The 23547-nt window shown below is 39.6% G+C and overlaps 1 protein-coding gene across 3 annotated transcripts; it reads left to right on the top strand.

The window, feature by feature from the left end:
* The first annotated feature begins 347 nt into the window (after nt 1-347).
* On the top strand, nt 348-23249 carry LOC118420820 (microtubule organization protein AKNA-like). Of its 3 annotated transcripts, none has more exons than XM_035827841.1 (18): nt 348-531; nt 4641-6425; nt 7285-7363; nt 7920-8098; nt 9878-10057; nt 10413-10521; nt 11171-11370; nt 11593-11657; nt 11815-11984; nt 12708-12823; nt 15285-15458; nt 15910-16130; nt 16517-16701; nt 17178-17316; nt 18835-19055; nt 20218-20635; nt 21007-21172; nt 21597-23249. In XM_035827841.1, exons 2-18 carry the CDS (start codon nt 4866-4868, stop codon nt 21741-21743), a joined length of 4329 nt encoding a protein of 1442 aa, XP_035683734.1. In that variant the 5' UTR covers nt 348-531; nt 4641-4865; the 3' UTR covers nt 21744-23249. The 3 variants fall into 3 exon arrangements, with proteins under 3 accessions (XP_035683734.1, XP_035683733.1, XP_035683735.1); XM_035827840.1 differs by having other exon boundaries at nt 16517-16713; XM_035827842.1 differs by lacking the exon at nt 15285-15458 and having other exon boundaries at nt 16517-16713.
* Nucleotides 23250-23547: the final 298 nt, after the last annotated feature.

Here is a 23547-nt window from a genome sequence, read left to right as displayed (position 1 = left end):
GAAAATCAAAAACAATTCTAAATGTCATTTTGATGACTTCGGATTTTTTTGGTTTCCTGTCTATTAATCTTTACAATTACCAAAAGCCAAGCTGTCTACATAACAACAATGATGTTAGGTAACAAGCACTTAATCTCCAAGCAGATCCTACCGTGCCATAAGATAGTATCAAAGCTGGCCAGGGAGTATAACCGGCTAAGGGAGTCAAATGGTAAGTTTGATACTATACATTACGCACCGTGGATCTGGTTGGAGATTAACAAGCACTAATGCCTGACTTGACCGCATCACCGTGCTTAACTGTCCTCTGCCTGTTTTGATCTGAACTGCATGTACGCTAAAGAAGCGTCGAAAACGAGGCTGGGCAGCCATTTTGAATGCTAATTTGAAAGTGGGCACGTTTACGTTTACGTTCGTTGTGACTTTTTCATACTTCTAGGGGCGAAATTTTCAGCTTCCGGTGTTTATACCAAAACTCCCCTCGAGTGTCTGATTGTTTAGGCAACAACTAAGTCTTCACATCTCGCCCAGGTAAGGAAGTTTGAGTGATTTTTGTTGCACAGATTTTTAGAAGCGTCGTATGCAGGTGCGTTCCTGCTTTGTTGACGATTTTGATCCGCATCTTTGTGGTTCCTTCTGCTAGGATCGGAGCAACTTTCTCACTCCTATAATCATCAACATACTACAGGCATATCTGCCAACGTGAGCAACAGCTTCTCAGCAATGGAGGGACAAATTTGATGAGATTATAGCAAAGTTTAAATCTCACTTCCGCACTCTGCCCGAGTAGTCGGAGTTGGGGAGGGGGGCGCACTAGAATCATCATACACAGATGTTTAGAATGTAGCTAAAATGTATGCTTTAACAATGATGATTGTACTTAAGACTTTAAAGTCTTAGCTTCAGTCAATAAGTGGGTTTCGTGCTTTTATCATGCAGAAAAATATGTTGAAGTAAAATGGGTTCAACTCATTTTTTGATTACCCTGACTGATCCTAGTCATACCAGAATCTCAGAAATCAATTGTTGGACATGACAAAAAAAAGAGGCCATTTTCTTCTGCTGCTTTTTGATCTTGATAAATTGTCACAAGTGCATGCAATCCTTTTTTAATTCTAACCAAAATTCTTGAATGCTATATGTGTAAACGATTAAACAATTAGAAGTTGAGACTTAAAAGTAGTATATTTGCATTTAGGACAACGCTGTATTGTGTAGTGATCATACTATTTACATAGTAAATATATTCATAGGCAAATATCAGGTCACTTATTCAAACAGTAACTACTGTCTCTTGCACTGGTCAAAATTACTGAAGCGTAGAGACATGATAAATCCTGTTCAGAGCTTCAACCATTTCACATTTACATTTTTGTTCTTTTTCCTTGCACTTTGTTACATTTTGTAATAAATTTCAATGTGTATAGAGTGTACCTTCTATACACCTAAGTCCTTGTAAATAATAAGTTGTTCTTTTGCCTCTTATGCAGATTTTGACCCACTTTTGACTGTTATTGCCATAGGAACTGAATAATTATTCTTTCGCTGTTGTGAAATGTAGGTCTCAGACTTTCTGAATGTCTTGGCAAGTTTAACATGATTACATGGTATGCCACTTTAGTATCTGGGTAGCAATGGTAGGCTGAGTTATTGTATCAATTTGTCAAGTTCTTTGTCAGACAGCTTGGCATTCTCAAGTGAACATTCAAAGAAAAGAACTTTTTTTGTGCCAAGCAGCACAAAGTCGTAAATTATATGATCAATTTTTCTTGAAAAATTGTTCACATAGATCTAGATAAGGCGAATTAAAATTATCATGAACCAAGACAAGAGAAAATTATAGCTATGTCAGGTTGGATGATCACTTGTTGGCTGCCAAGCCATCTGGAACCTTTGAACGAAGACTGTGTCATGTTTTTCATGGCTTCTCTAACTCCAAGTTCTAATTCTATATCCAGAATGAGATGACCTTTTACAAATGTACTTCCAAAAGGTTGTGCATGTTCTTCTCTAATAATAGACTCTAAGATCTGTAGACTAGTAATGTTGGACAGTTGTGTTGAGTGTAAGCACCATGAGTGACAGATTCCTGTTGCCAGAGATACATCCCTCCAGGCTAGGATAGCGCTGTGTGCATTATTTGCAGACATGCCACACGGACTGTTGACAGTCGGCTGACAACACAGACTCCAGGTCTGACCAGAATGTTAAACATGTGGACGTATCTAGGGCTGGGTGTGTGTTGGGTACACACTTGGTACACATGCACAGTCATGTGCATGGTTACAGTCTTCTTTAAATTATCTTTAAGAAGTTCTGTTGGGTAGGTGCACAATTGTATGTTGTACGGGACTTTAAGCAATTTTCTGTGCACCTCTGCATGCAACAGTTGGGCAGATACAGAAACTAGAACTAGCTGTCATTTTATAGTTTGTTTGCTACTATGTATAGTACTAAAAAATACAAAGAAAGTGTAGAAAATGACAGAAATTCGTTTTTCTTTCTCCAGCCCCCCAAAGAAGAGCAGACAGTTGACTTTTACTTGTAACGTTTTAAGTGTTTTTTTTACAACATTCAGAATGTGTTATTTTGTTATCATCAAACACAGAAAGCCTCTTCTTTATATTGAATTGTGAACAATACTAGTACTGATGTGTCTTTTCATGAATTGTAATGTGGCCAGCTGTTACCACGAGCGTGCAAAGCTGGTACTAGTACTACTAGTATCTTTCTTCATAACTAGATATAAAAGGCGGTTTTACCGTTTAGCCTGTATCCAGTTCAGGTACAGATACTATTACAAGAGAAATGTTTGTTTTTGCCTGCAAAATAACAAACAGCAGTACTAAGAGTAAGAAGGCATGAATAATTTAAAATGCTTACTTTAAATTGTTTGGAATCTTAAACTTTAGATTAAAGCTAACAAAAGTGGTAAAAAAAATGAAAGTTGTAGTTAGTTACTTGTAGCAAAACCTGTTGAAATTATACTATGTTTAGTTTTGGCTTTTTATTTGACGATATAAGTTGTTCCTAGTGCATATATTCAAGTGTTTAAATTGCGAGCCTGTTTGCAAATTTTGAATGTCTATTACTATAGTATAAGTATCATAAATTTTAAATCTTTGCCTATCTCGGATACAGTATATTATTATCATCATGTACTGAACTGAGAGCAAGTAAGACCCTCTGTGTTGATCACAGTTTACATGTTTATAGTATTGAGTGTTGCCCTACTTGTATATTGCAGACCCCCTTCTAAACTGTAGTTAGTTATGTCAACACAGATTAGTTACTGCTCCTGTGTTTACATACAAACTGTGCTCGTGTTTGCTTTCGCCAACTGACAATATGTCCAACTGTTATAAGTGGGTTCTTGAGTGGTAACGTTGGTTCACTTTGATATGACAAGGAACAATTGTAGTATACACACTAAACACACATGTAGCATGTGAAATTTGAAGTACAATGAGTGTATCTTGCAAAGTTCTTTTGGAAAAAATGAATGATTAATTTTAGAAGGGGGTCAATTTGCCACATTTTTCATTTGTCTTTTAAATTTAGATCAGCCATTTGACCCCGTAATGTGTCACACTTCTCTATATTGAACAAGCTGTTAGTGTTAGCAACAAGTGGGTATCTCTGCTAGGATACAGGCCATTTTTTGCTCATTACTAATGATTAGGGCCTTTTAGTGAATGGGTTGTTGAAAGGTGACTAGGACCATGCAAAAGTCATGGGATTATATTGGCGCTACTGACGAAAAACACAAACGTCAACAACCGATCCAACTGTTACTATTCTATACCAGGACACATTCCTGTTACTGTAGGTAGTAACTGTACCTTAAAGCAAGTTAAAATGTAATACAATGTATATAAAATCGTCACAGTTTGTGTGTTTAGGCTCATTGCATTCATGTCCTTGAGGTAAAGTACCATACTAGATTACTAATAAACCATACTAAATAACTTATACTATAACTAAGTTAAGTAATTGTAAGGTAGGCACACTAATAATATGAGTATAAATTGGTTTTAAGGAAAGCCTTTGACAAATATACTCAATTATCTTTATTTATATTTGCATACATAGTACATGTCTTTTGTGGTATATGGACCAATCAAAATGCGATTTCTGTTACTGTTCAGATTAAGTCACTAGTTCTAGGTTTGCATAGTTCATACCCAGATACATCGATGAGTTAAGCTCAAATTATCAACCTTTAAACCTTCCGTGAATCCTAAACCCTTGCCTTTCCACACACACCCTCCCAAGAGATAAGATGTAGCTGATTTTAGCCATGTTAGCAGAATCTTTAGAATTCATCACATGATTATCACATTATGATTTGAACCCCAACAATGCTGTAAGCTACTATCACAGTTTGGTAGAGACAGATTATGATTTTTACAGTATGGTTTTTACGTGCTTTGTGTTGTCTAGAAGTAGAACATAAATGTCAAAGAGCAATGTCATATATCAAGATAGATTCTTTATATAGCAGATAAGAAGTGTTTTGTATACATCATGTGCTAATGTAATGAAACAGATCCATGGGGACTTGTCTTCATATATAACTGATTGTGTGTTATCATTGCTATTATTGAATAATCCATTGTTTTCCTTTGTTATCGTTCCAGGTATGCTTTAGGTGGAGACGGGGATGTAGGCCTATGACCTTTGACCCACTTGGTTAGTTTTTAAAAACGGAAGGTATGCATGAGAGCACTAGAACAAAAGCCTGGGCGGAACACACACAGGAGTGCCTTTATACAGCCAAGTACAGCCATAAGAGCCTGCATGTTTCAATATGAGGGGAATTTGAAGTGCAACTCTGACTGAGTCAAGCATGCGGAAAAGAAAACATGGCACACAGGGGCGGTAAGAAGGAACTGTTACTGGACGACCAGGGGATTCTACTGGACGATGACGAGCCGGTCAGACAGCGGGGAGGCCGTCAGCGCGATGTGACGTTCGACGATTCGCATCCGTTCACGGATGAACCTACTCTCAATCTGAGTGAGTTTGAGGATTCCATCAAGGAAGAGATAGACTACGGAGATGGTGGCCAGTCTGAAGAGGAATTCGGGAAAGATGGTGTAGATTACGGAGTGGGATTCGAACCTGCGGCCTTTAAGAGGGTACGGGGTGGTTCACAAACACAGGACAGTCTGGCTGAGTTTGAAGCAATAGAGCAGAATCTGTTACAAGACGGCTCACATGGGAGTGCCTTATTTGAAAGAAGCAGGGAAAACTCAGGCGAGAGATCGAGGGACAACATTTCCTTCCAGAGTAACGAATTCGAGAATTCAGCTGCTGATCAGTACGAACAGTATCTCTCGGAACAGGAGCATGGTGGATCAGGGAATGAATTCTCCTTAGGGGGTGAAGACGCTGAGCACCACTCTCTAGGGCTGGATGACTTTGCAGCAAAGTACGGCAGCCAATCAGCAAGGAGCTATGATGGACAGTATGCAAATGAAGGGGATGTTGGAGAGGATGTAAGCAGATTGGTTGGCGAGGAAAGCTTTCCCAGGAATTCTTTTTTAGACAGCTCACTCTTAAATGACACAGTGATTCCTATTAATGCGTCAGATAGTACTTTTGAGAAAACCCCTCAACCAACATTTGATCATTCCAAAAACTCTACACCGAGTCCTTCCAATCGTAGAGTATCAGACATACAGAGCTCCGGGGATCATTTGGTCCCCCCTTCCAAGACTCCCCTAACAAGTACGCCAAATTCTCCTGACAGTAGAAGACCTGACATCTCTGTACAGTCTGTCAGGGACGAGGACTCAGACAGCAGAACTCCAGTCAGGAGACCCGACTCGGACTTGTCATATAGCGGTTTCCATGAGAGAGTGTCGGAGATAGCGAAGAGGGATGCTGCCATTTTGAGACCGAGGTTCACCACATACGGAGCCGAGCCAAAAGTTTCGCCTCCAAAATCACAACGGACTCCTCCGACAGAAAGTCCCAAGAAGGCGAGTAATGTTTCCTTTAAGATTGACCGTTCTAGCGGGAGGATCCTCGGTGTTTCTCAGTCTACTCCTCAGTCTGATCCAAGTAAGAACACTTCCTTAAGAGAGAGGAGAAGGAGAAACAGGATGAGTCGTGGAGACTCAGGGTCAAAGTCACAACACAGAACCGAAACGGAGACGTCTGTGAGCGATTTGGACTTGGACGGTAGCGGGCGCTCGAGCATCTCTCGCTCGGAGCTGTCCCAGCGACTGAAAGACGAGGTAAAGAGCAAGACGGAAACATCGGAGCAGCTCCGAGAACTACAGGAGGAATATGACAACCTGCTGGCTAAGTACGCCCTCGCGGAGGTGACCATCGACCATCTGAGACTGGGGGCAAAGGTCAACTTGTACTCGGATCCTCCTAAACCTGCACCAGCATTTGTGGGCTCTATTCCTCAGGTAACGAGTTATTTTCTACTTCTATGGGCTATACAGGCTTTTCATTTGACGTCACCTGCGCCATGTTGGATTACACTCTAACAGTGTTCGTCTGCACGAAGATGCCAAATTGCTAAATCCAATTATCCGCCAACATGGTCTCCAGGGGATCCAAATTATAATTATTATGGGAATTATTATTATTTATATCAATGGAAAGCCTGTATACTGTTTACAAAGCAACCCATATCCTTTGATATATCCTACCAGTACTACTGTTAGTATCAATAATCATTTGTATTTAGATGCATATCTCAGCGTGATGTATTTTGTGTGGTGTAATTATTGCATGAGAACCATTATTCATACCATTGACAGTAATGATTAACACTTAGTACATGTATTATATGTAATCAGTCAATCATGACAGGAAGTTACAGTGATGTTATTTTGGGAACAAGCCAACATCCTAACCTTTCAGAAGATTAATTTTTCTACAAAGGAGAGCTTTTATGAACTGAATACAGAATAGCTTGACCTTTTGTAATGCTGATTTATTAATGTGCATCTTGCAGCATTTCAAGACATGTTTCACATCTACTAAGTATGTTGATGATGACATTTTCAATTTGACATGTCAAATTTTGGTAATCTAATCAGGATTTAGTATAACTATTAAGAGATGTACTTGCAACATTTCAATTAGAATTCTCTACAAGTACCACTTACAAGTAACAGTTTAGATGTTCTGTGGTTGTGTGCCTAATTATTGATGCTTTGGTGACTAATATGTTACAACAGTTTTGTAGTTTATCATCATAAATTTTCCATTGACAACACATGCGTTTCACCAGAGAACATTTCTTATTTCTGCCCACAGCCACATAAGATCCAGATGGTGGACATCCCACGGAGCCAGCGGGCACAACTGGACAGGACAGGGGAACAAGCTGTTACAGGTCGGTTACAACACTTCAGGGCTTCACTTTGTTATCATGATGCAGTAGTTAGAGTTTTCTATTGTGATGGGAATGATTGCGTTGAAGCAGGTCTTGATCTACATTGATACAGCAAGTTGCCAAGGCTCGGAAATGATGTCACAACATGTTGGACAACTCGACGTTTCTTGTACTTTTCATATCACTGGTATAGACTTTTTAATTGTATAGGCATTTAGAACTTGCTTTCCAAGGCTAAATGCCTCTTTCACACTGTCTAAATATTGTACATGTTCATATTATGAATATGGGATATGTTACAGATGTTATGTTACAAGCTGTCTCAGGTGTTAGCTTTTGGCTTTTGTGATAACAGTTTCTGTGTAAGGTTGTGGGAAAACACAGGTGGTTAAAGAAAACTTAAATTCAAATAGCTCTTTGTGTGAAATCTTTTTGAAATGGATTCCGGCTATATTTCATTACCATAAAAATATTGATCATTTTTCAAAGAATGTTCCTTCAATAAATTTGACAGAGTGTTTTGAAAATAATCAATTTCTCATCTTTGTTCTTGTAGCTACCCTGTCCCCACCCCAGCCCTCTCATAGTAGACTGACCCAGACAGCAATGTCTGCAGGAAATGGGCCTGACCCATTTGTTGGAGAGGGGGAGGAGGACCCTACTCTCACAGCTACTGCCAGTGGAGAGAGTCTGAAAGTGGCCCTGTTGTTACAGGCAGCAAGTTTGGAGGACCAGGTAAGCATAAAATAGATGTACTTTCTAAACAACAACAACAACAACAGTAACAATCTAAATGTACCATTAAGTCACAAGATAAGGGCTAAGATTCACCATACACAATTTTTAAAGAACTCATCACTTCAATTTTTTCAAGTATTCTTACTAGCTTACTTCTGTCAGTGTAAGGTCGGTGACTTATATATCAGAAAGCCTTTGCTTTGATAATTAAACAAGGAGGTTGGAAAAGGGAAGGCCTTCTCTTTTTCAACCTCCTTGCTTTAATTTAAATCAGCCATAACTGCAGCAGTGTACATGATGTAATTCGTATTGAAGATGAAGATATATCTTGTTTTTATATCTTTTACCATCTTATCTTACACTAAATGTCCCTTATTATCAATTTTGTACTAAGTTTTAGTGCAGAATTGCTGCGTAATCACATTTATTGCTTTTTGTTATATTTTTCACTCTACCCTACTTTCACTTAAATCAGTACCTCAAAGTTTATATAACACAGTAACACTGATAAGAATGTTTACCGTTGCACAGGTGGGTATGTACTGGTACAGGGTAATGAATAATAAATGATGTAAGCTCTGCATGTGGATATTATTAATGGATCAGTGGCAGTCCTGTCAGATTTGATAGCTTAATATCCCCCTGGTGCTTCCTTAACACTGACAAGGGCAGAGAGGGCACAATACTGTAGATGGCTGTATTTTGAGTGTATATATGACATGTGTTTGCATTGTTTTTTTTCAGCTGTTATTGTAAAATCTCAGTATTTGCAAATGTGATATGTTAACAACTGGTACATTGTAATACATGAATGTGTACTCATCGTTGATAGCAAGTAAAAACTGTATTCACATTTAGGGAATTTTCTGATTGATATGTAAAATCCACTTTGATTTCACCATGACAATGTAACAGCTTTTCATCAGTGATATACTGTAAATGCATAAATTTTTGTGGTAGTTTTATGTGCATGTTTCTAGTAGTGACCATTTTGCCACAAACCTTTGCAAACACTCCATTTTGCCCTACCACAAAATTGAATCCCCACAAACTTAAATGCAGTTACAGTATTATCCCATTCATACCATAGAGCTCTTCAGAGTACAGACAAGATAAATGTGTAATGATATCATATCAGCCAAAGAACCACTTAATACCCCCCTTGGTACCCCTGAACCTTGATCCTAAGTCCTCTCCCTTTGTCCCTGTGCACAAAGCCTGTCTACTAAGACCCCTATCTGTGTCACAAAATTCCTCACAAACATTTATCATGAAAGAGATTCTTTGTAAGAGACTTTATCAGGTAAAGTAATCCACCTTGAAATTTAACCTGTTATGTACAAGCTATAAAATTTTAATGGCCCCATGCCCCATGGAGTACTAAGGGCCAAGGTCTTGCCACCCACACCCCTTTTTCTAAAATAAATTCAAGCATTTTTGCATTCCAAACTGTCACAGTTAGTTTGGTCAGGACTTTTAGAAACAACACTCAAAGTTTCAACCAATTTCTTTACTGGTGTCTTACTCTTTTAGGTCAAGTTAGTGCTGTGGACTGTTGATTGCTAATGTTTTAAGACATATTTTGCATGTGCAGTTCATTTCTATATGTCATCTGTGATAGATTGCTATCTGAATCTGTGCAAGAGCTCTACAGGCACTGGGATTAAAACGAAGCAGACTTGAACCTGTGAAGGACACACGCAGTACTAGTTTTACCTCCTGATGTAATTACTCAGCATGTTCCTCCATGTATTGACTCGATGTACCTCCCTCCAGGTTGACTCCTTTGAGGCCCTGCTGGACCTGAACCAGCTGAATCTGGCGGAGCAGGACGAGGTTCTGAGCCGCCTGCAGGCCGAGAACGACCGCCTGAACCAGGACTACCTGGACGCCAGGGACGAGCACGACAGGATGAGGCGGGCCGGAGATACAAAGGGGGAGTTCGACGAAGATAAGGTATGGAAATCGTGTTTTGATCAAATTGCAGAGATATCTAGTTGACACGTTTCAGTTTTTGTGACAGGAGCTTTATCTTCTGTTGTGTTATTTTCAACAGTACTTAATGTAATGTTTGTTATTCTGTCAATGTAGAAACTTGTCAAATGTTGTCTTTCCTCTTACCAGTAGACTCACCTTTTTTTTTGGTTTCCATTTACTTGAACTACAAGGGGAATTCTACTGGTGATAGAATTAGTGACAATTAACCTACTCCCTGCTGCCTAACCTCATAAACAATAAGGAATTGGTAGCCAAATGGCTCCTTCAGTTTGCTACAGGTTAACTAGAATGTTTTCATGTTCCCTGTTCACAGTCAGTTGCTGGTAAGCTACACCAGCTGGGGATGCGGTTAGAAGACCTGGGGGAACGTGTGGAGAACAACAGGACCAACCCCAGCCCTGACACCACACAACAGGACACAGGTATTACCATGTCATTCACAAAGTTTGCTATTTTTATAGTCCATTGTAATATCCTTGAAATAGTTGAACTGTAATTTCCAACACAAAAATTGGACTCACTCATTGTGATATCCTCGCAATACGACATTAAAGCTGGTAAAAGTTGAATCAGACCTTAAAACACATTAGAATATCCTGATGATGTTGCTAGTTTTAGATGTCCAACATATACCTGTAGTAACCCCCAGGAGGACTGTTATGCGTATTGCTTGCTTAATCAGGGCTCGAAATACTTTTTTCTGTATACCCGCACTGGTGCAGATAACATTAAAAATTACCTGCATCAGACAAATTTTACCTGCACCACTCTAGAATTTGAGAAGTATGGATCATACTAAAATTGTTGAGGAATCATTTTTACGTTTCTTTTATTTTTAATATGTGGTAACAGTCAATGCAGCTGATATATGGTAATAACAATCCGCATACACCTACATCTTAGGACATTCATGTATAAAACCCAGTACTTGGACCAGTGCAGGTTACATGTAGGTACAGGTAGACACCAGAAATACCTGCACAGCTCCAATTTTACCTGCACTAACCTGCATATGCAATTGGTATTTTGAGCCCTGTTAATAAACCAGTCTACTTCTTCTACTACTACTAGGTACAAGTCTGAGGGAGTCTGTAGCCACAGAACCCATGGAGAGTCTCCACACACAGATGGACCTGCCTCTGGAGGGGGAGCTGGAGGAGGGGAGGAGGAGGATGGAGGAGGAGTTTGGCAGGTTGATGGACAGGTACGGCCAGCTGAAGGGGATGCCTCGCACACCTGACAGGGACAGGGAGATACAGGACCTCATGCAGGTAATTACACAGTCATTTCCTCATTCACAAGAATCAAGTTAATTTAAAGGTAGACATCTAATTGTAGTCTCCCTGACAGAAGTCTGACCATTTACAAATTTTCCAGTTGCATGTCTTATTTTACTGAGTACTTTTATTCTGTGTTTAATATGTTTGATTTTTCACAATATCATAACTTGGTCGTATGTATGGTTTTGGAGTAACACTGTGTTTTTGCCTCAGCAACTACAGGAGTTGAGAAGAGATGCTCCCTTATCGCTGGACCTGCCTCCAGAGTTAGATGACAGGTAACAGCAGTTATTGTTTTCATACGAGAGATCATACCATAAAAGCCAAGTACAGTGAATTGACATATTTTTCAGTGGTTTTGACCAAGTCTGCTACTTCTCAACAATAGTCTCCCATGTATACTCATTATTGACTACACATACCTCCTGTGTCCAGCCTGTCTCAGGTGTCCAGTCCACAGCTAGAGGAGACTGACCTCCCGGAAGAAGAGCGGTCTCGGCTCCCCTCCCGTCTGCTCGGACACACCCCAGGCCAGCCCTCGCACCAGGACACAAGTCATGACCAGTCATCTCTGCACTTCTCACCCGACAGCCCAGATAGAAAAGGTAAACATGTTTTTTGTAACTGTTTCAAAGTCAATGAAACCTGATATTAAAACCATGCCAAATGTGTTCAATTGATTTGGTTTGAGGATAGAAATATATATATTGCTGATGTATTTGATGCAGGCTGATGTATTTGATGTATTAATTTTACATACAGCAATTCTTACCAAAGTCTGACTTATGTTCAGTTTGATATAAGATCTTTGTAGATATGCAAAATATTTACATTTTTCTTTCTTTCAAACCTTTGTTTCGTGTTAATGAACAGCTGAAACTGTGAGATGAATCTGTAGCCTTAACTAGCGTAAAATCAATTGGCACCAGCAATAACAGTAAAGTTAGAATAAATACCAACAGGTGTTTCTGCTAGACACTTGCTGGAAGGGCTCTACCATGCACTTAATAGGGGTGGACAAATTAAATATCCTGCCAAATTCGTTCACAGAACTGAAATTTACACAAAATGTAACATACTCACATACACTAATAGGTTCTACTATATGTCATGCAGAAAGTAATGTGTTTTAATAGGAGTTCATGACGGACACCTTAGATACATAGTTCTCCCCCCTAGAATTTCCAGTGGTGTAGTCCTTAGAACATAAATCTAATCTCGCAGTTCGACAGCAAAAATGCCTCTAAACTCAGAACACCACCCTGATGCTGAGACATTGCTCTCTCCTGAGAAACTGCTGACGATCCAGAACTATCTTGTGTGTGTAGGGAACCAGTGGCAGAGTAGGAGAGACCAGGAGTCAGAGGATGACACACCTCCAGCGGTCAGACCCAAGGACAGAAGGAATGCTTCTCATAGCAGAGCACCCAAGTCTCAGAACAAGGTGGGTTTAACTTGTCTGTAGTGCTATGAATGTTAAAATGTTCTAAAAGGAATTTTGAATATCTGACAAATTCTAGGACCGTCATGCTATAATTACACTTTCAATCCAGTCACTATTTTTTGGAAGTGACAGTATGTAAAATGTAGTAACTTGAAATAAGTAATACCAGTATTTGTGTGTATCACTCCTTGCTGTACGTATCAACTACAGTGTTGCCTATGAAATGAGTACATGTCTTTGACCAATTTCATTCCTACATTATGACATTCACGCATGCAGCAGGACTCTTGCATGGAAACGACTTGCACCTCAAGCCAAATATTTTCAGAGCAAAACTTGGTGGGCATGATTTTATTTCATGGTGATAAAAATGTCGTTCATTTTCCTTTGATGTTCTACCTACACAGTGGGAGGAATCTGAAAATGAGTCTGGTTGCTATGGTAACAATGCTATGTTTATGCATGCACATGTTTAGCATGATTTTGGTTTCTATAATTGATGTGTTGGAAATATGATTTCAGCTGATTCTTATCTGTTATGTATGCAGTTTAATGCCTTGATTATCCTGATGATAATTTTGTTTTATAGTTTTTTCCTTTTGTGTTTTAAGAGATTATTGATAAACTTTCTGTTTTCTTCTCCAGGCCCAGCTTTGTTATTTTTTATTCATACTGACAACTCTTTTTTTTCTATGCACTGCAGACATTTCTTGATATTGATCTCAGTAAAATATTGCTTACCATTAACCTACGGGCTATACTCAAGTATAAAACCGCTTTTTATAATCTGTTGGACTGTCATTAAAATGGTACAAAATTTTCTTGCACAGACCTTTAAGATTACTCTTCAAAGGTTCGCGGAAAACCCTGTTGGATGAGAATAATAATTTGTTTGGATGACTGTTTTGTCCTGACTATGTCCTTTGTTTAGCAGCAGTCATGTTCAGTTGTGGACTGTACCAGCAGTATCAGCTTACCCCATGGTGAAAAACACACTACAACAGAACTCAGTATGGAGCCAACACTTCCTGTAGAAGATGCAACTACAGATCACAACGTGTGTCAGTCACAACAGGATAGACTCTCAGAGGGGAAGTCTGGTGATGAAAGCAAGGGATTATCTGAAAGTGATGTTGATTTTGATGCAAGATCTCTTAAAGATTGCAAACAAGGAGCCACTGAGGAAAAGTTTGGTTCTTCATGTGAAGGCCAACTCCTTATTGGAAAAGATAAAGATGGGAGACAGAAGAAGAAGGAAGGAGTAAAAGATATTAAGAAAACAGATATAGCAAAGAATGGTGAAAAAGAGGAAGAAAAGATTTTTGTAAGAAACCTTGAAGAAACTGAGAAAACAGATGTTGTAAGAAATGTTGAAAAAGAAGAGGAAACAGATATTGTAAGAAGTTTAGAAAAAGATGAGAAATTAAGACATTGTGAAAAAGAAGGAGAACCAGATATTATTAGAACTGCTGAAAAAGACGATGATATTGTAAGAAATGCTAGCATGCTGTCTCAGACAGACAAAGATCTTGTTAAGTTTGTGCAAGAGTGTCTTGAGGAACCGTCATCAGTGTATGACCAAAGTGCCTCCATACAGCCTGCAACATCTGACATTGCTTCCACCAATGATGCTGAGCTGATTGCTGAACCTCATGATGAAAGTGATGTCACATCGCTACCAAGGGCACAACGAGACTTGTCAGAGTTTCATGACATCAACAATGAAAGCATGCCAATGGTTTCATTGCTTTTGGATAGCAGCCCCAACTCTAGTTACACAGATGGTGGTAAGAAACACAGACAAGTGAAAACTAAGCTCAGGTTGCAAGGAAGGGAAGAAGATACAACAGAAAGCGTTGCAAAGAGGAAGACAGCGGAAGATTTTGTATGTGAGAAGACTAATAATGAGAAGGATAACGCAATGTGCACAGTGAAAACTGGCAGATCTGACTCTTCTCATGATGTCAGCGTTGTGCAAGAGGAACCTCAGGTGAACAAGCTGCAACATGGTGCAATTTCCACTTTGCACAAATTCTTGCACTCTTCACAATATAAAGTGCAGTCAGCTTTTGACTCACTCTATGTCTTGCACATACACACCCATGTATTTCTGTTCAATTGATCTCCAATTTCACAATACCCTAGGCTGGCTCTTTCATGATCATGGTCTTTCTTGCGGTGTATTTTTAGTTGGTGGCATAAAGGAAAATTTGTCAGCTGTTTAGTTTGTCATTGGTTTTGAATAAGCTTTAGGCATGGCTTGTGTAAATATGTGCACTGCTGTTGCCTTTCTGCTTTGTTTCTCAGTCTCAGTTGATATTAGGATATTAACTTGGCGGGACCTCAGAATCCTGCTTGTGTTTGATTTAACAGCACTGGGTTTATGTTCATGCATCAGCTAAGCCACTAAAATCTTTCTACTGCAATGTTTTGTTCTAACAAGTGTACTGGCTGTTTTCAGGATCATGATGTGCCTTTGCCAGACAACGTTCCCAATACAGTGACAGAGAGTCGACGGTCGTCCACCATGTTCCAGCCGTGTAGACAGATATCCTCTCACCTCCCCAAACCTATCCTTAAACCTCAAACTCTGGAATACAGCCAGAACATGGACAGATGTGAACACTGTGGCCAGGTGGATTTTAATATTAATAATACTCCACTTTGCAGCTTTTATCTTACAGTTCTAGTTAAGGTGAAATTGAGATAGATTTTAAGGTTTGTAACTACTGTATTCCTTCCCCATTGTGATAATGATTTCACTTTACTTTTTCTTAGATTTTTGGTCATTGATTGCTGGGAGCTCTTATGTTGCAATGCTTTCCCTTCTTTATCACTACATGAAAGAATTATGGGTGAAGTCTATGTGTTACTTTCAGCATTTGTATGATTTTACAGCCATTTTTTCCCTTTTTTTCAGGTCTTCCTTTGTGCATAGTCATAGTCTGTATAGGCTTACTGACAGTGGTAGTCCTAGTGTAACAGTGTAACTTTTGCTTCCATGACCGACATTTTTACTTCAGTGAACATGTAGTGTACTTACTAATATTATACTAGTAGTACTTATGGTTTGTACAATACTCTAGCCATTACAGTCCCAGCCATCCACACACGTGGGCAGCACCAGCAGTGTAGCGGACAGTGGACGCTCTTCCCCGACACACCGCCCTGTTATCAAGGCAACCCAGAACCAGCCCCAGCAGGAGGCCGAGATCGACAGCGGGTTTATTGGGTCGGAGAGCAGCCGACAGTCCCAGATGACCACGCCCCTCGTACCGAAGAGAGAGCCACGCACCACACGGGAAAGGTTAGTTCTACTGAGGAATGCTGCAGATGAATGCTTAGTATTTTTTTCTGTTTACTGCTTTGGTGGACATACAGCCTGGTCTGCCATAGTGTTATTAACGGCTTTAGCCTTCAAGTAAGGAATAGTTTATGTTGAAATTACCTTGTGTGTGTGTGTGTGTTTGTGTGTGTGTGTGTGTGTGTGTGTGTGTGTTTGTGAGTGTGATTGTGTGTGTGTTTGCATGCACTTACCAACCTGCTTTGTCCAGCTTAACTCAAGAAGCCATGAATATATTTGTTATATAGGACTGGTGTAACAGTTGTATCTTTGGGATGGATTAGCTATTTTACAGTATGTTGCATTGAAGACTGCTACTACTGCTTACAAGATATTTATTCCGTCCCCAGACACAGGTCTCCAGTCACCACGCAGGTGAGTCAGAAGCCATCGCGACCCAGCAGCGGCCACCGTTCCGCCCCGAAGCACCGCCCCGCGCCCCTGCAGCAGGTGTCAGATAGCGACAGTCTGGAGGAACGTCCCACCACCGTGAGGGAGGTGCAGCCCGCCAGGCCCAGCGGGAAGAAGAACCCAGGTAAACCACAGGGTGAATGAACTATCTGCCTTAAAATATTATGAGTCTTAAGGGCTATCTTCAGCTTAAAATTTTTTTCTGTCCCACTCATTGTTTGGGAGCCGATGTTGCTGAGTGTCATTTTAAGCTTATGAAAATATATAGATTTTCAACAGTTTCATGACATCAACTTTAGATTTTTAGGATGAATGGGGTAATATTTTTTCCATCCTTACAAGCAAATTTCCGTCCTAGCACAGAAGGACAGGTCCAGGAGACAGCCACGGTCTCCTTTTTTATCTTGTTTTTAGACTTATTACAAGTTGTTAGCAAAGGGTCTGATATAAAACCAACGAGCCAAAAGCCGACTTTTGTATGGATTATCAGTCGTGGTACTAAATGCTGCATTTTACATTTTGTAATGAGGTGTAAGTGCCCTCTTGAACTCAAAGGTTTACCCTCCTCACTCATGTGGTTTTTGTGTCTCCTTGCCCCAGAGATGACAACATCGCAGCGTAGACGCCCGCCGTCCACCCGTTCCCGTAGCAGTAACACGTCCCACAAGCGGCACTACTCCAGTAGTGAGGATGACATCTCACGGCACAGTGTGGCCAGTAGCAGGGGCAGCAGCAGGGAGTGAGTAGTACCGACTATTGATATAAGACTGTTAGTTTGGTCACTGTTCGGAAAATGCCGACTACTACATTGTGTATATGATGTGCTTGAGTGTTCTCTTGGACTTTTGGAGCACCATTTTTACACAGTCATGCTCCAATAAGTCTGTGAAATTTTAGTAAGGAAATTTGCAACTTTACTGTACACAACATACAGTGAATTTTGCAGTCTATATTGTTTGAATACCGATATGTATTCCAATGCTAACAAGTCATTGTAAGCTGTCCCTTTTCTCTAGTGTTTTGGGTGCTAGACATATTTGTATAGACTAACCCATGAGTACACATGATATGTGTCCCTATGTCATTGTTTGATAATTATTAACCTAAAAACAAACAATGTGAAGCTAAATGTACACCAGTTAGTTACCATTAGTCTTTGTCAAGTATTCAGTCTTTTAAAAGTGGACTGGGAGTGTTAGCTTTTCGACCAACACTATTCAATGCAAGGTCCTTGAAACCTGCTTATTTGTTCAAGAGGTAATTTAACACCAAGCATGTAGAACAATTAGAGCCCCCTTTGGTAGCTGGGACAATAGCACGGGCCATGGTAGACTTCAAACCAATGGGAAGTTTCCCGCCACTCAAACATGAAGGGGCTACAACACTTCGTTTAAAACAGGGGTTCCAGCATCATTCATTTATATATTATAAGTAAAAATGAAGATTAAAACTACTGAGTGAGCATTTGCTATACATCCCACATATTTCATGTAAATGGTAGGAAGAAAACTTAGATTCAATCATGACAGTGTTTTTTTAAGATGAAAAATGGTGAACCCACTGTAAAAATTGTACTGTCCATACCTAACATTCCAAGAAGAAGCATGCAGTCTTGGTTCATTTCTTACAACAGGACGGTTATGTTGCAAATCCCTTTTTGTTTTTGAAAGATAGCTCATTGCTGTACTGTAGTTTGGGGTGATGTTGTGGTCAGAGGAAGAAGAAGAATACAGGTGGTGTATTGGGTATTGCGTGGTTGTGCCATTACAAAATTTGGTCCACAGAAAAAAGGGGATCTCAGAGCATACTCTGTATTAACTTCATAGGTACACACAGGCCTAACAAAGCAAAGTTTTGTATAGATTTGATGGTTAAGGTAATTTAGTGTTTGTGTTCTTTTTGCAATGTTAGATGCAGGGCTGATGTTTGTTTTCAAATAGCCTGCCAATTGTGTGTATCATGTACTGAAATAGTTAACAGGTGTGTAAGACACCTCACTGACAGGAAAGATACGATCTGGCACTAGTTTTTCTTGTTTGGACAAATTTTTATAACAATTCTGTTGTTTTTCTGTCCTCATTCTAACAGTAACTGTAGTATGTAATCAGTATGTTTTTTCATCCCAAGAAATGTAGCATAACAAATTTACAGTTGCAAATGGAGATCGAGTTTCAGATGTTCTGTTAACCCAAAAGGCTGTTATAAGAGTGTTAGGGTTGGTTCTGTCATGTTTACATCTGCCTCGATTTCTACACAGTGAAGCCATCCAGGGTTTGAAGAGGGAGATAGAGAACATGAGGGAAGAGCTGGACGACAGACTACGGCGAGCACAGACCCGAGACCGCCCGGGGAAGTCTGGCCTCCCCTCCACGCCACGTGAGCCGGTCCGCGTCTACCCAACGGAGGGGTCGTATCTAGAGGACGAAGACGATAGAATAGAACCTTCTCGTTCTGGCAGCTTAAAGGGACCATATACAGGTAAGAGTCTTGAGATTATCAAATTTTCCATTTCTTGCAGGATTGCTCATTTCTTAGTCTTCAAGAAAACACTTCAAGCCCACCTGGTCTATGGTAGATTGGTTTTCAATAGAACTATGTGAAAAGACTTTAAGAGCTTTCACAGCCTATTGAACCAAATCAATCCTTATTGGACAGGCAGCTAAGGGAGATCAACTCAGTATTACAGGCTCTATTGTCTTCTCAACTGTCATGGCTTTAGAACTAATGTCTTTGCCTAATGTACATGTAGTTTACACATCTGACTAAGTGAGATTATCACATGCATGTTATGTGTTAGGGATTGGTCAATACTGAGTTGTGCTCTAATCTTTTAGTCAGTACACAGACTTGTTGCTTGGCAAAATGGAGCCCAGTAATCTCTACTTATTGTCAGTCTAATACACAACCAGGCCAAATGGAAAGGGCCAAATGCAAAAAGCTGCACTTTCTGTCTGTTCTGCTAGGGGGCATTGTAATCAGTGAAAAATCTTTAATGTACAATGTATTACAACTGCAACTTACAGTAACTACGTATTGTGTGAGTCAGATACATGTGCAGTCATGTATTACTAATTTTTGTACGTCATGTGCAAAATGTACTTTTCTGTGAATAAGACTGTGATTGTTGTTTGTTTTAGGCATGGTTCATTGATTTTTCCTTGTACATGTACATAAATTTCTTCTATCCAGCTGATTTTTGTACAATGTCATCATCTTTTCATCTTACAGTTTTCTTCTCTCTCAATACTGTTCTCTCTCCTCTCTCTGCCTTCCTTTCTGTGTTCTACAGTCCTTCACAGACTTGTCTTCTCCTTCTGATTTTCAGTGTAAGTAAGTGTGAAAAACTTTGTGTCTTTTTGTTGTCTGTTGTCTTGACTGTGATGCCACTGATGTGTGTTTGTAAACTAACCTCTTTTGATTCAAATTTCATTTATCATTGTGATATAAAAATTGAGCCAGTTACATGACTGTACTATTCTATGTAGTCAACTGGGGCCCCCTGGTGATACCCTGGATACTCGAGGAAGTGAGAACAAGATGGAACCTGTTAACAAATGATATATTTTTTTAATTTATTTTATTTTGATATGTTTGAACTTTTACACAAAATCCTTACAACAGTTTTTACTTATCTTCATAGGTAAGGACTACACGCCATATGCCACAAGACGCCGTGCTCCATTCACGGAAACCTCTCCAATGGACACTCGTGATCTCCGCTCTTCACATTCGAGAACACGTACGCCATCACCAGTAGGCAGTGAAAGACGATCCACACGTCGGACGCGAGATCGTTCCACATCTCCGCTTGACACGCGACCGAAGGAGCTGGGACGTTCGGATTTGGGCTATACGCCAAGAAGGGCTGGATCGTATGTGCGAACAACGGGCCCGTGTCCGCTATGTGGCGGGAGCGGGGTCCACACCCATGGGGAGTATGTCCACCCACCCCCAGAGCCAGTGGAGTACAGATATGTCCCTGTCAACTCCACCGCTCCTGTTAGTCCTGTGGTTCACTACGTCCCTGCGTCACCCAGATATGTGCCTACAACACCCAGGTTAGCAGGATCACTGTGCATTCTAATCTAAATACTGCTTTGGAAGGATATTTTGTAAACTTTTCTGTGTAGTCTATGCAATAGACAAACTTGCTTATGTACCTGTTGTACATGGTGTGTAGTCAGCAGTGAAATGTGTGGCAAGCTGACATTTTGTCTAGTGGCGAAAGATTGGATTTTGTCTTTTTGTACATCAAAGTTTCACATTTAACATGTTTAGCCTGTTTCGTAATGCATAAAGTGAAAGTCCTTGTGGTGATAGTCTGAATACATTGTTTTTATTCAGTTTAAAGTCTTTGCATTTTGTCTTTCTGTTTTGCTCATCTTAGAGATAAGATGTCCTACTGACATTTGGTTCTTCTTTTGTTCAGAACGCTCCAATACGAGGAAGTTGGCCCTTCCCCAGGGGTGGTGTACAGCCCCTACCCCTCACCTGTGGTGTACGTGAGCCCTCGGCGGGGCAGGGTACGGTACTACCAGCGCAAGTACAGCATCACGGAGACAGAGGAGGAAGAAGAAACAGATGACGAGCTGAGGGTATGTACTGTAGTACTTTCTTTGTTTGAGGTGTGAGACTATATGTTACCCATGAGATTTTGAACAAAGACTCAGTTAACTGTTCTTTTATACAGTATTTCAAAGTCTCATTGACATGCATTGTGCAACTTAACGATTTATTCAGTAGAATGATACACGTCTGTTTTCAAACACTTCAAAAACAACTAGGCAGTGCCCTAGATCTCACTGCCTCTTAGTCATGCCTCCATCCAATTTCTTTAATCTTCTACAAACCCTTTTGGATGACTTTTGTAAGTTACAAAGATAATCATTAGGAAGCTGTGAGAAAATTCAAATAAGGTATTATCTGTTTGTAGTGTAGACATGGCAGATTTTTCCTCATGTGCAGGAAGTATTTGAACTTCAAGTTTGTTTTCTAACTTTTAGTCTTTGTTCCCACCAGTTGTCCCATCTACACCTCGGGAGTTCCTTGGAGCGGGCAGAGAGGGCGGCGAGAGAGATGAAGCGGCGGTCACGAAAAATGGCGAACACGCTGGACACAAGCTTGTCCAGATCTAAGGCAAAATTGTTTGCCATCGACTGGTACTAACCTCCACTAACCACTGATACATGCCTTCATGACAAAGGGGAAATGCTCAGGTCTAGTATGAGTACCATTGTTTACCTTTTAAAATATATTGTTGTTATTGCGTCATGTTGACGAAATGGTTAGGGCGTTTGGCCCAGAACTCAAAAGGAAATGGGTTTGAATCCCCTGACATGCCACTGATGTTGTGTCCTTGGGAAAGACACTTCACAGGACTTTCCTCATTCTACCTATGTGTAATGATGGGTACCTGACTTTGGTTGGGAGGTAAAAGGTGGTGTGAGGAGGGGGTTGGGCTCAACCATGCCCTAGACACAGTGAATAACAGACAACTGCCCTACGGCCGCAAAAAGGCTATAGGACTACCTCTACCTTACTGACCAAAGGCAGTAGTACCAGTGATGTTGCCTCAATATCTCAAACAGTATTTCTCTAAAATAGCTGTTACCAAGTTGTATGTTTTCCAGTACTTTTGAATGATACTTTCCTACACTGGATTTTATATGTCAAAGAAAATATGTGGATCCATGAAAGAATGATAATTATGTCATTTCTACATTACAGAATGATGTTTCAAAAGTGCCTTTATTGAATACCCACATTTTAAAATGGGATTAAATGAATATTTTCAATGACATCCTTTTCAAAGTAAAAGAAGGATTTTTGGTATGACTACATTGTACATGTAAGTCTTTGGAAAGTGTAAAATAGATAGTCTATACTGATATGTTAGAACATGTTAACTTCTGATGCTTGTAAATATTCACTTTAAATCTAAACATTTTTCCGTCCTTGGTTGTTAAAAGTCGTGGAAAAAGAACATGTTGTCAATGTAATATGTTACATTTTTTATTATAATTTGTCTTGTGGTGTTGGAAATGGTGCTAAATTATGTCAGTTTTATATACTAGTAACATCTGTGTTGCCATCTCAAATGCTAAAAGTTGTTCTTGTTTGTCATAAATTTTGGGTAGATTGTATTGTGTGCTTCCATTGTGTTTTTGACCCAGTATTTATTATCTATTGTACCCTTATTCAGGATCAAGAATTAGTTTAAATTTTGTTCAGTACTACTGTTACTGTACTGTCATAGGTCTAGATATTGTCAATAGTTTGTATATGACAAACTTCCATAGAAAGGTATACATTTGCTTTATTAGCTACATGTACATGTATACAGCCATAATGTTGCAGGAATGTGTTAAAAGACCTACTGTAATTTTGACAAATTCTATGTAGTGTTTCATGTTTACTAAAATCTTGTCTGCTGTAATTCTAATAATGACTGGACATTGATTAGATGTTTTGTGCAGAATTTCCTACGTCATTTCCTATATTGTACAGTATGTACATCCCTTTCTTATCTAGGGGCTCTAAGGAAATGAATGTTTCTTGTTTAAAAGTTGATGGTAAAAATTCTATTTTAACTGAAAAAGACAAAGTTGTCGTATGTTTGTATACTCATGTTTATGATAAAGATGCAGCATTTGAGAAAAAATAATCTGTGTTGACTCAATTTTTGTGTCTAGACAAATAAGTGTACAAACGAACATTTACAGATAGGCTATATGTCATCTGAAGGCATCTCAATACACTAGACTAAGTGTCATCCTCTGCACATGCGTACGTCTATAAAAACATGTTCTGCACTGTGTATAGTTTTCACATTGTAAAGTGTCGGTGGGAAAGTAAAATTGAAATATATAAAATTCTTACTTTCCAGAAATACATTAAGTACTAAGTATATTACCATTTTATCGTAAGTTATCAAAAGCTATATTCAGTCATCCAACAAACATGATTGATG

The sequence above is a fragment of the Branchiostoma floridae genome, chromosome 8 (assembly GCF_000003815.2).
Source record: "Branchiostoma floridae strain S238N-H82 chromosome 8, Bfl_VNyyK, whole genome shotgun sequence".
Lineage (NCBI taxonomy): Eukaryota > Metazoa > Chordata > Leptocardii > Amphioxiformes > Branchiostomatidae > Branchiostoma > Branchiostoma floridae.
The sequence above is the reverse complement of the archived record's forward strand: the minus strand, read 5'-3'. Positions and strand labels throughout refer to the sequence as shown.